Source organism: Hakea prostrata, chromosome 1 (genome assembly GCF_041222555.1).
Source record: "Hakea prostrata isolate BN-2017 chromosome 1, UWA_Hpros_2, whole genome shotgun sequence".
In the NCBI taxonomy this organism is placed as follows: domain Eukaryota; kingdom Viridiplantae; phylum Streptophyta; class Magnoliopsida; order Proteales; family Proteaceae; genus Hakea; species Hakea prostrata.
The window spans coordinates 21,195,499-21,208,895 of NC_142600.1; the positions used below are offsets into that span (position 1 = coordinate 21,195,499).

The following is a 13,397-nucleotide window of genomic DNA, read 5'->3' on the forward strand; positions in this document are numbered from 1 at the left end:
CCAAGGAATCCGCTAAGTACCGTACCCAATTCATAAAAATGAACTTTGCTTCAGATCTGCTCCATAATGGCACTGGACGGTCCCGCAAAAATCAAAATCGACCAATCGGTCGAAATTTCGACCAAATCCTGCGGTCGGCAGGACCGTCCTGCCTGAAGCATAATCCCATAAAAATGGTCGCAAGGCTGCCAAGGCGGCAGCGAGCGTTTGCGCACCAATGTGAGGAACCGTACGTGAGGTTGTTGTTTGCTCGGGTTGCCGGGTACCCGGATAGATGTTCTCCGCCGCCTCTCAGAAGAGACAACAGAAATGAGCAGACACAGCAGAAGACGAGGCACCGCTATCGGTAACAAGAGCAGCAGCTGCTATCCTCAACGTGAAGAATCGAAAATCACCGGAAAACCTAACGCAATATAATCATTTATCGTTATGCCTGCGTCTCTACAGTTTTCCTTTCCTACATTTGCTTTAAAACCTTCAAAAGAAAGCTCCAGAAGAGGAAATTACCATATTCGAGTCCTCTGTTCTTCTCCACTGCCCGGTACAAAGGGAGGACCTGAAGATGCTAAGGAGAGGAGGTACCTATTCGTGCCCTAGGCTCACTGTTTCAAATTTGTTTTTTTCTTACTGTGCACAAGTTTTTATGCTCTGTACGTTGTAATAGCAGAATTGAAGGCCAACCGTTTGTGGTGCTAGTGGAAAGATATAGTAATGGTACTGCGAAGAGGTCTGCACTTTACTTTGGTTATGTTGCCGACTCCATATCTTCTTGTTACTTTATTCCTTTAGAAATATTTGAGACTATTTTACATGGTCACTTGATCAATGCTTATAGTGGAATTTATAATTAGGGAACATGCCTTGTAGGATTTTGCGGTTTATCTTGGCTAGCCAAACCGTTTAATAAGATTATGATCTCTAACAGAACACCAGATGATTGGCAGAGAAGTATTGTGATCACCTCGGGGGTGGGGTGGGGGTGGGGACTACTTGAAACTGCAAAAACCATGGAGGTGTATAACTCATGAGTCATCAATGAAGTCATGGGAGAGGGTTATTGAAACCGATTACCCGCCTGAGAAAGGAAACTACAAGTCCAATTCCGTTGTATGCTTAGAAGATCCTCGGTGGGAGCTACTTCCTAGTTAGGAGGTTGAAGGAAAGACATGGAGGGCAAGTAGGATCTCTGTATGGTCTTCATTAACCAAGGCAATTTAACATACGTAGAGAAGAGGGTCTGAAATGTGGAACTAATTAAAGAAATGTATGCTGGTGAGGTGACAAACATTAGAATAGTGGGGTCAAGATGTAACAATTGGGTTACGTCAAGAATTTGCTTTAGGCCTATAGGCATAAAAAATGAGGCCCGAGATGTATTCTTTGTGTTGGTTACATTGTTTTGGTGGATAAGACTTAGTAGAGAATAATGTCTTGTTGGAGTACTTATGGAGATCAACCTCAAAATAGGAAGGTCTTGAAGATAAGTAGAACGAAGAGAGATTGCATGGTGTGTAACTTTAGTCACACTAGTGTGGTTGAGTTGGTGGATATCAATGGGAAGAAGACCCACTTAATGTGATTATTTTAGATAGCTATGCTTGTTCATGGACTATGACAGTGATATAGTTGATGATGTTCCCAAGAGAATTAAAGTTGTTAGAGGGTGTCTAGCTCTTTTCTCCTTGGAACACACCAATCTAATGAGTCCCAATAAGGTATCCAATGGCAGGTGTAACATGAACTCCTGTTGGGATGTGTGCCCACTGCCCAGCGTACCAGTCATTGGATTCACTGGGTTGGCGTGTGCTAAGAAGAGGAGATGGGTGTTGATTGAAGTGGCATGGACATGAGTGGGAACCCTGTTGAAGCCCTAGTTTAGAGAAGCGATTTTATTCAGATGGAAGGTACCAAAAACCAGGAGAGGTGGTGAGCTTAACTCAAGAACTTGTGAAGATCTTGATTTATATCGCCTCTGTTTTGGATTCCAACATGAGATGGTATACTAGTTAATCTCGGGTATCTTGACAATAGATCAGTATCTTGGTGAGATCTTAGTATTTTTCTGTAGTTGTATGTGTTCCACCAAAACCTGGTTTCCACTCAACCAAAGAAAAGTGCACCAACTCAGTGAGACCTCGATCCAACTTTTTTTTTTGGCTGACCAAGTTGGGTCCCAAAATTGAGTTCTCGATGTACAATAGTGACGAGAGACATGCATAGCTTCAGGATCAAGTACGACTTTGAATAGAGTTGATCGAGCAGCATCCAATTAGCCAGCCCCAATCAGTTGGGATACGGTTTAAGTAGTATTTATTGTTATTGGACGTGTAAGACTTATTTTTGAAAAAATGAAACCGAAAAGTGACTCTCATTTATGTGTAGACCACAATACAGTTGCAGTTCACCAAAAAAAAATTACAGAAGTGCATCTGAAGGACATGTCTTGTTGTAGTATCTAGAAAGCCAAAGTCTAATCTTTTGTGTTGCAAAATCTTCATGAAATTCCTTTGCGAACAGGTATGTGCTTGGCAATGATTTGCAGGTCCAAAACTGTTTGGAGCAACATGCAGCTGTTGCAAGCGAGTCCAAAGCTTCAACTACCATGCACATGAAACTATCCTGGCTTCCTGATATTGTGAAGGATTTTATATTGCCTGCGGGGTTTCCAGGTGTTCTTTTTTCCCTTTCCTTCTTCAGGATTTTATTTATATGTAAGTGGTTGAAAGAAAGAGGGATGAAATTGATTTACTGACCCTATTTGGTATATGCTTGCATATTGTTAGCTTTTTTATTCCAAAAAAACTTCAATAAACTAGATTATTAATATCATTCAGTTTTGTTGTTTCTCACTGAGTAGTTTATCATTTTCTTACATTCTGGCTCATAGGTTATAATTTCCATCTCCAATACTAAGAATGCATAAACCTCTTATTGCTGTCACTTGACCAGGGAAAGTAATTCTTGTATTATGATACCTCATTTATCTTGGTTTGATTTTCTTTCTGAAGCCTAGTGGATTCATTTTAGCCCTAAATTATTTCATGATCTGCCTATGGTTTGTCTAGTTGCCAATTAATTTTTCTTCTTTTATTCCTGCTTCATTTATGATACAGGATCAGTTTCAGATGATTATTTGGAGTACATGCTTCTGCAGTTCCCCACTAATGTAACAGCATGGATTTGCCACACATTAGTCACATCAAGCCTGCTAAAGGTAACTTCATTACTACAAGCCATAATATGTAACTTTTATCGAGTTGCAGAAAAACCAAGAAGCAGATTGTTGCAGACAAAGCTGTGGAATTTATTGTATTAATTTATGATGTGGCTGAAGATTTCTTTTTTAACTTTACACTTGTCCTCTTCAGTTATTATTTAGTTTATTGGAAATGTCAATATAACACAGTCACTTTTCTTTTATTGATCATATAAATATCATGAAATAGAAGATATAGCTTTAATACAATCAAGAAATCAGTTGTTTCATTTTTTTTTTCAATTTTTTTATTCAAGCAAAGTTAGCATCATGTGGAAAGTTTATTTTGCCCCAACTTTTTTTGTTTCAATCTAATTAAGTTCTTTATATGGTTTAATCAAATAGGAGTTAGGATTTTTTTTTCTTTTTTTTCTTTTTGGGTAAAAGAGAATTGTGTATGATTTAACAAATTATAATATGCCAGGAGCAGCCATTGTTTAACAGATGAGCAAACTCCTAGTTTATTTGCATCTTTTGTTGAGATCTATCTTGTATGTGGTTTGCTTTCAATAACTTGTTCTAATTGCATTGAAATTGGTGCCTTCTTTATTGTCCAAAAAATGCAGGGTTGTGAGCTCATCATGGCTGTCAATTATCTGCATATTTCTGTGATATAATAGAATCTTCTTCTCATCTAATCAACATTTTGTTTGAAGAAAGTAATTAAAATATTGTGTTACTTCTTCATTCTTACACGGTTATGATCCTGTTCTCAGGTTCTCTGAAATCTTTAATCCATAGATTGGGCACTTCTTAAACACTGGAACCTTTTGGTTTTCCCCTATTAAGACTAGAAATTTAGTCCAACAGGCAGGTAGGAAGAACTTTAAATAGTTTATTATTGAGCAAATTGCACTAGCACCCCAAAATGGAGGCCTTAAAGCACTGACACCCCACTTTATGTTTAAAAAGCACATAGACCCCAAAATTGGATTTTTATTAGATATATTTGTCAAATTTATCACTGAAAAGAGTTAAATTACTGTTTATTTTTAAAAAAATCCCTGTAATAAATAGTGTCTGAAAGGTTTTCAGTGATAAATTGGACAAATATATCCAATGAAAATCCAATTTTGGGGTCTCTGTGCTTTTTAAACATAAAGTGGGGTGTCAGTGCTTTAAGGCCTCCATTTTGGGGTGCCAGTGCAATTTGCTCTTTATTATTTAATCTGAAAATACTCCTTGGTTTAAGGAAATCCTGTTATGTCATCTTCACATCAGGGTTGATGCAGAAAAGTTAAGTGCTGGTGGTGAGACCGGTGCTATCGGAGCCAAGGAAGGAGAAGGCTGAAGAACTAGAGTCAAGTGAGAGAGAGAGAGAGAGAGAGAGAGAGAGAAGAATAGAGGAGTGAGGGTAAAATGGTAGTTCAAATATTTATTTAGTGATGACATCATTATTTAACTTTAATCCTTAAAAGTAGGGGTGCGTTTGTGATTGCTTTTTTTCTTTCTTTCTTCCAGGGGTAGTGGATATAATTGATTGCAAATCCAAGGAGTCTATATGTAATTTGCTTCAATTATAATATGCCAGGAGCAGCCATTGTATTAACAGATGAGCAACTCCAAGTTTATTTGCGTCTTGTGTTGAGATCTATCTCTTATGTGATTTGCTTTCCTTAAGTTGTTTTAATTGCATTGGAGTTGGTGCCTCATTATTGTCCAAAAAATGCAGGGTTGGAGCTCATTGTGGCTGTCAACCTGCATTTCTTTCAATATAATAGAAGCTTCTTCTCATCTGATCAACATTTTGTTTGAAGAAAGTAATCAAAATTGAGTTACTCTTACCAGGCCGTGGGAGTAGGATCTTTTTCAGGAACTAGTGCTGCAGCCACAGCTGCTGCCATCAGGTAAAGTATCCTGTTATAATGACCTTAAGTTTTGTATTCCTTTTACAGACATCACAATCTCCTCTTTTTTCCCCCGTGGAGGGGTTTTACGAATAATGAAGTGGCATCAAATTGAGTTCCTCTTTCTTTTTAATTCTTTTTGGCTGTGAATCTAAATGGTTTTTTTTAGTAATCATTGTAATGCCACGATTTATTGCTGCATCTCATACATGGACATACACGGGCTTGTCCATCTGATACAGGGACCCAGACGAATCTCACTGAGAATTTTGGCCCGCAAAAAAACATGCAATTGGTTGGTAGCTTGAACTATGGAGTTTCATGAACTACAAGAATCCCATAACAAAATAATGAAATTCTTCTCACTTTGGATGCAGTTTTTGATGGTCTCTGCTTGTTTTAATCCTAAACCTGATCAGTGAGAGGGAATGGGTCCTCTTATCAGTTGGGATCTTCCTATGTTTTCCATGTAATAAGTGGTGGGGGATGCTACATTCAAAATTTGGTTTTAGAGTTTTCCTTTGCTTCCTGAAATTTTGTGTTGAAATTTATGTTATGCTGTTCTTGCCTAATCATATATGCTTTTGATAATAACAACATGAATAGCTTTCCTGTTGATCATGGAATCGCTACATAAATTGGACTAAAGCATATTTTCTTTGGGTTGTTTTTTAGATGGGTATCGAAGGATGGCATTGGTTCTGTGGGACGCCTATTTATTGGTGTGGCAATCATCTTGAAAAGCTTAAAATGAAGGGTATGTTGAATTTAATTCAGTTGAGAATTTGTTGTTTTCCTCCAGGTGGGCGGTTTGGAACTATTTTTGACGATGACCCAAAACAATGGCGGATGTATGCAGATTTCATTGGCAGTGCTGGAAGGTTTTCACACAATCTAATCTGTTTAAAAAAAATTAGGCTAGATTGTTTTTGAAAGCAGTGCAAGCAATTCACTGATGATCCATTGTGCAGTATATTTGATCTCAGTACGCAGTTGTATCCAGCATATTTCCTCCCACTAGCTTCTTTTGGCAATCTTGCTAAGGTATAATGTAACACAGGTTCATCTGTGTATGTATTGGTAGAGATGAGTTATTTGTGAGTCCTTGTTTAGAGAAGTGTTTTCTGTATATTTCTGTTGATTCTATACGTTATAAAATCCAACTACTCTTTAACCCCTATGCCCCCCATGCTGATATTATTGGTTAATTAAAATTTTTAATTCCAATTGGTTAGGCTTTTTTAGGGATACATCTAGGTATTTGTTTTAAATAATGATACTGGTTTATCATTTGAATAATAATTTGTCATATGACCTGTGTATTCTTCTCTTATACTAATGACAAAGAAACAAGAAGAAAATTAATTCCTAGTTCAGTTCAAAATGTTTGTTTAGGAGATAGGGCATTCAAAGAGCACTAGTTTTAATTGGAGCTGACTATAAACAGGCAGTAGCTAGAGGGCTGAAGGATCCTTCATTTCGTGTGATCCAAAATCACTTTGCTATCTCAGGAAATCTAGGAGAAGTTGCAGCAAAGGTATAATAGTACAAATGCTTTTTCTTTATCTTCCACTAGATATTATCTTTGAAGTGATAGGGGTATGCTAGCCCCTAAGGTAAGATATCTCCCTTTTCCTGTGTGGATTCTTTGTTCTTCTGAAGAGTTTTATCACTGCATGCAACCATATAGAATGTTGTGCATTTGAGTTTTTGATAGTTAATCATATGGAATATTTCTGGAGCATTTTCATTGTCATGCTGGCATTTTTTTTTTTTTAATTAAAGGCATTTATGATTGGAGATTTCTTTTCATTCATCCTGAAAGTGCGTTAATGGGTTCATGCCCCTTTTTAATATAACTTTGAGTCATAGAACAAAGTCCTTGGAGGTAATCTCATCTAAAATTTATTTTGTATGATTGATATTTATCAGAAATTTCTCCAAAAGGCCTTCAATTGCTTATTCTTTCAACTAGGAGATCAAAGTCATATAAGTACCACCAGAATAGGTGATGTAGGGAGATGTTAAGTATTTTCCTTCTGAGATTTAAACTAAAAGTTGGAATGTATTCTGACTCTCCTGTTAGACAAAAGTAGATATTTATATGTATCTTTTAAGAGTACTAGTGTCAGAATCAGTATCTTTGACTATTAAGTTTGAAATTCTGTCTTTGTGTGTAAATTACTTATAACTTATATCCCCTAACCTTACTTGTAAATTTGACGTTTTATTATTAATATAAAATCTCTCCACTCCACCCACGATAATAGAGGTATCTCCCTAGCCTACTTGTAATTATTTCTTATCGATGGGTGTTGTCTCTCCACTCTATCCTCTCATCTTTCTTCATGTGCAGGTAATGATCAATACTAATACATGATATCAAAGGATTGATTCAGTACCTGTGTTACCCTATTATTTTTGTTTTGAGCGTTTCTTATTGTTTTTTCCAGCAATGTGGTGTGTGGCGACCTATGCTGTTATTTGTTTGGTAGAACCCTAGTTTTAACACACCCAACTATGGTTTCATTGTTACTAATTGTGTGATAACTGGATGACTGATGGTCTGTGTTTTATGAAGGGAAAAATCCACTTAAAGATGCCTTTCTGTTTGCAGTTTTTATCTTCGTGCTGGATATTTTCTCCATGCACATGATAGTTTCCTTTCTGTGGTATATCTTCGTACTTCTGATTTTATCATCCTCCTGATTAGTCAAGATGTCAGTTGTGAATACTGTTTTGAGGGCTGATTATATTTGTTTAGAACCCATGACCCTATAACCAGCCCAAGAATTGAGAAAGAAGAAGAAACTAAGAAGGAAATGAGCAGAGAAGCTGTCACAAGCCAAAGGAGCAGCCTGCATTTAGGTTGATTAATTCTCCTAATCACAGACCTCTTATTTGTTGCATTTCAAAATAAATAAAAAGACAAATCTGCCCCTGGTAAGTTGGCGGCAGAAGTACATGATAATCTAAAGACATAAAAAGACTTAAACATGATGCGACACTGGGATATAAATACCCCTAGTGTCGCCAATAGTTCTCAACAATATTTTTGCGGTTTGATGGATCAAAATTTCTATTTCTTGCAAAACCATAACTTGAGAGAGATTTTTAAGAACACTATGTTATAAATTAGAAATGGATCAGGGTTCAGGTAAAGCAACAAGAGTCCAGATGAGGAAGAAGAAGGGAAGAAAAGAGACTTGAGGGAATTGATTGTGAGAGAGCACAAACCTCTCTCATCTATTTCTTTCATTAATGATGACCCTTGATATTATATGGGCCTTCCAGTTTGTATAACTGGATATTGAATTGGTTAGGAATGATACCCTTAGTGAAGGTGTCTGCACTTAATCACCTGTATTTACAAATGAAGTACAAATATGACCTGGAGGTTGATGGGCATTTCATCAAAGAAAAGCTGGATTCTTGATGAAGTGCCCATCAACCTCAATGGATTTAGTATGGCCACGTTTTATGGGATCATGAGGGCAATGCTTATCACAGCCTTGTTGTCTCAGTAGAGGCACATAGGTTCCTAAGAAACCTGATGCAAGTCTAATTTAATTTTTACTTTTCTTGCTGTTGGAATCCATATTGAACCCAAGATATTAAATGCAATCATCAACTATCAAGAAAAAGCTGCTATGGTAGTTCTCCAGCAATAGAACAATGAAGACTGAACACAAGCTGAAAGGATATCTAATAACAGGTATGATAAGAAGATCATATCTAACTTAAAACTAATTTTATGTTAATTAGTTGGAAGGCTCTGCATTACCATGGCCATTTGATAGACTTTCTGGCACTATACCATACATTTTTCTGCTATGTCAGAAAGTCATTTTCATGACTGTAATAAAGTCATTGGTGGACAGTTTCTATCTGACCAAGAGCAAGTTCATTTTGGCCTCATCAATTTCTTTAGTACAACTTGAGCAATGCTACCTTTTCAGGAAGCTTGTTTGTGATTATATGCTATAGTAGTGTTTTGCAAACTACCTGTCATATTTTGCTTCAGTTCTATTAGATTTTGATGTAGAAGATCTGCTCCCTACTACTTTCACATTTTGTTTTGATATATGAACTTTTTTACTGTATATATTGCAATGCTCTCTCTCTTCTTCCTTTTCTACTCTCCCTTATAATGATAGCATATGACATTAGATTTACCACTGGGTAAACCTGCTTTATTGAGATTTGATATCAACAAGATGAAGTTCCTCTTTTTGTTTTTTTTTTTTTTTTTTGGTTTTTTTGTTTTTTGTTTTTTTTAGCCTTGTCTCAAAGAATCAGTTGAATCAATTATGTCAGGAGGAGGTTTGGGAGGTTGCAGCTCAGTTGGTTGGTCTGGCTCTTGGCATTCTGGTGTTGGTATGTGCAGCTAGTAGAGGTTGACTGCTCTTATTTTCCCAAACACATGGTTCCTTTAAGTATCATGCATTCCTTAGCTATTGGTCTTTCAATAATCAGCTAAGCTCACAGTCATCACAGGATACACCTGGCCTTGTAACATCATATTCTGCGCTGACATTTACGTGGTTGAGCATGAGGCTTCTGCACCTTTGGCTGCGTTATCAGTCACTTGCAGTTCTTAAACTCAACACGGTAAAATTAATAGATTTATCTGGATGCAAGTTTAAATTGAGTATTGAATGTCCACCTTTATTTCTTGTACATAGTAATTGGATTGAGTTTTTGTAGTTCTTAACGTTTACGAAGTTTCTGCAATACTAACAGATACTGTCTGCAAATAGATTTTCACAGTTCAAACTGGGATTCACATAACCCATAAAATTATGGGAATATATGCTAATTGGAGAAAGAAGTTATCCAAATTTGCACCATTTGAAAAAATTATCTAAATTGCCTTCAATTTCAGACAAGTTGTCTTGTGAAAAGGATGTCTGAGAATTATTGCTGGGAATGTTAACAGAGGATCTCTTATTTGAATTTTACCCTTCGTGGCCAGAGAGAAGAAGCTAAACCAGCTCCTAACGTTCCCTGCAAATAAACTACTGAATCAATTCGTTCAGAAAACAGGATAAACTCCATGGTCATTGGACTTAATTTGTGTTCTCTGAGTTTTTTCAGTAATTTGCAGGTGGCACTAAATTATAAAGTGTGATTGGTACTTTCTTCCTCTATCCAGAAGGGGTAAGATTCAAATAAGAAAGACATTCTTACATTCTCAGCAGTAGTCGTCAGGTTTGTATTGAAAAGATAGTTATCCTCGAACCTGACACTTGGAGACCGTTTGTTTGTAGGAGATAAAGAGGTGGGATAGTTAAAAAGTGTGTGGGACCCATATGAAGTGGGGTGAAGGGATGGAAAAGTATAGAAATATAAAGTATAATATATGGGCTCTACTAGTTTATTTTAAGTTCTCCACAAAATCCCACCTAAAATGGTGCGACTTTTTTTTTTTTTTTTTTTTTGGGGGGGGGGGTTATTGAGCAGGAAAAAATGGGTAAATATTTGAAGACTTGAGAAAAGCAGCATTGAGCTAAATATTTTGCTTGCTGATTTTGTTGTCCTCTCTTGTTGGTTGAGTTCTTCTAGGAGTTCAATTCTGTTAGAGTTTTAGTTCATGTAATTTTCTATTTCTTGTTATCCAATTAAGATTAATTTTCTATTTCTCTTTTCACCTTCTTATAAATAAAGGGCTTGAGATCATACTGATCTATTAAACCATTCTATCATAATCGATTGTCTCAACATCTCTCTTTATGTTTCTTCCAGATAAATTTTAAGCGTGCCCGCCTGCTTGTAAAATCGCATGTTCTTCATTCTACTGTTCTAGGTGTGTTTTTGATACAGTTAATGGTCTAGGTCCCCCCCCCCCCCCCCCTTTCCCTTTTTCTTGTGGAGAGTTGATTTTTATAAAAACCATTCTACCTGTGATTGAATTTGCTGATACAGAGTGTGCCGAATGCAATAGGAAAGAAAATATTTTATCTTGGCAAAGATTCATAAAGCCACGCATCACCTTTGGTACTCCCTTAGTGGAAATGCTTCAGTTGGAGGGATCTAGTACCCAGGTATTTCACTTCTTCCACTATTACTGCCATTCGTTAATGAGTTTCCATCCAGTGCATCTGCAATGGTTTCCAAGTAAAGTTGGCAAATTTGTTTAAGTTGAATTGAGAACCAGAGAAGAAAGTCCTTGGTTGGTACCTTACAGCACTGATGGTGTTTGGTTACTTTCCCAAGGCAGACATGTAATTACCCTCTGAATACTTCTTGGTTCATCACAACATGGTTTGAGGACTGAGCTTCGAAGCCCAACTCGGTCAGCCAAAAGACCATGTTGGACTAAATCTTGCCAAATGCCCATCCAAGATAGTAACTGGTATTCTGTCTCATTGTGGTTTACAGTTTCTGCTGCATGCGTTTGCACTGGCTGCATTTCTGATTGTCTCAATCTCCCTGTTTTCTGGTGTTGTATACTGTCCTACTATGGCAATAAAATATTCTTGTTACTTGATGTTCAAAAACCTACAGAACTGGGAACAGGTGAAGATGCTTCTGAAGTTCTATGCAAGAGAAGAATATGTTCTCTGTGTAAACCAAGACCGTGAGGAAATTGAATTCTTAGTTTCATTCAAGGTATAGGCTTTGTCATGGTTGAACTTTAGACAGGACTCACTGAAAAGAATTTCTCTTTTTACATTCTGTACCACTCCACTGCAGGTTCAAGCTACAAATTTGTCAGTCTTGCGAAGCATATGGCAGAGTTACTGGCTGTATGAACACTGGGGAGGATCAGATAATGTCTTTGATAAGCTAAAGCAGAGCCTTATTGTACTGAATCAGAGATTTGACAATTTCCTTGAGCAATTAGTGGGAGCTGGATGGGATCTTAACCAGATAAATCTCAAGGTTCCGAGGAAAATTGTTATTGAAGAAGTGGTTCCTAAAGAGGTGATCAGTGATTCTTATTGAGCATGAATTTAATTCTTGAGGATCAAGTCTATCTCTGTTCTAAAAGGAACTTAAACGAGGATAAGGGCTGTGGACCATCATTTGATGGAACCCAAGAGATGAACTCATCTGCCAAGAACTGCCCACCTTGCAGTAATTTGATCAGATTATCATGTCTAAGTTGGATACTTCAGTGGGTGGGCCCTCACATCTCTGCTGAACGGAATTGCCTGATGCATCCATTTGATGGGTTGAAGAAGCTCTGTTTCTACTGAAAAAATAAAGAAGAAAGAAGAAGAATCTCCCTGTCTATTCTAGGTAGACGTGTTAGGTAATGTGGATGGTTTGGTTCCCTTTCCACTTCTGTTTGTGTTTAATTCCTCCTCTTTTAGTTTACACCCTTCCTTTTAATTTCACATCACATCCGATTCCCCTCTCTCCCAAAGCATACAATCAAAAACACATCCCATCCCAAATCCCAAAGCGGAGGAAAAACTTAAAAGAAGGATGGGGAAAAGTTTTGGGAATATTATTTATATGATTATCTATCTTTAGGTTTCTTTTTATTAAAGTAGTCACTTGATGTTTTTATTAATACAATTAGTTAAAGTTGACTTTGAGTTTACAAAATTAATTAAGAGTTTGTAAGGTTATTTGAGTTTTGATATTTTAAAAATTTAGAGATTTCAAATTCATTGAGTCATGGTTCATAAAATTAATTGTTTGGTTAGCTTGAATCTTTAGAATGAAATCTTCATCTTAAAAAAATGTCTATGGAGTTATGGTTCTGTTTAGCACTTTTGTATGGTAAGGGTGAATTTCTAGATTTTACTTTATATCCATAAATTTATAGATTTATGTTTTTAGTGTAAATAAGTGAATACTTAGATTTCATAAATTCAAGGATTCACACGACACAACTAAATGGGTAATACATTTCTCATTTGTGAATTTAGAGATTTGGCATTCATTTTTTTTATTATTATTTTTTGGTTTGCCAACTCCGGTTTATAAACTGGTGTTCAACCCGCGTTGCACACATGGCTGTGGTGGGTGAGTCTTTCAACGGGGATTTTTTGCATCCACAAGGATTCGATACCGGAACATTATTTAAGCGAACCAAGCTGCTTACCACTTAGACCAACCCCTGTGGTACGCATTCATTTTTTTATTAGAACTCTAAATTCTCTATTGTTTTATTTATTTTTCAGCTTTTGTGGTGGTGATAAAAATATTTAAAGAGATGAAAAATCAATATTTTAGTTAGTTTTGTGAATTCAAATCAATTTTAGTTGGGTTTATTAATTGAAATACTAAATAACTATTTTTGTTTTAAAAAAAACCAATTATATAATTTTTCATAAAGT

General features: G+C 36.5%; 1 protein-coding gene across 5 annotated transcripts; it reads left to right on the forward strand.

Annotated features, from left to right (window-relative positions):
• The first annotated feature begins 113 nt into the window (after positions 1-113).
• RUS5 (root UVB sensitive protein (Protein of unknown function, DUF647)) lies at positions 114-12,660 on the forward strand. Of its 5 annotated transcripts, none has more exons than XM_089169379.1 (15): positions 114-578; positions 665-727; positions 2,518-2,669; positions 3,114-3,214; positions 5,045-5,103; positions 5,779-5,825; positions 5,906-5,984; positions 6,075-6,147; positions 6,551-6,640; positions 9,421-9,480; positions 9,580-9,714; positions 10,849-10,909; positions 11,029-11,147; positions 11,611-11,715; positions 11,800-12,660. In XM_089169379.1, exons 1-15 carry the CDS (start codon positions 430-432, stop codon positions 12,049-12,051), a joined length of 1,545 nt encoding a protein of 514 aa, XP_089025505.1. In that variant the 5' UTR covers positions 114-429; the 3' UTR covers positions 12,052-12,660. The 5 variants fall into 5 exon arrangements, with proteins under 5 accessions (XP_089025505.1, XP_089025518.1, XP_089025510.1 ...); XM_089169392.1 differs by having other exon boundaries at positions 9,592-9,714; XM_089169384.1 differs by having other exon boundaries at positions 115-578; positions 668-727.
• The last annotated feature ends 737 nt before the right edge of the window (positions 12,661-13,397 follow it).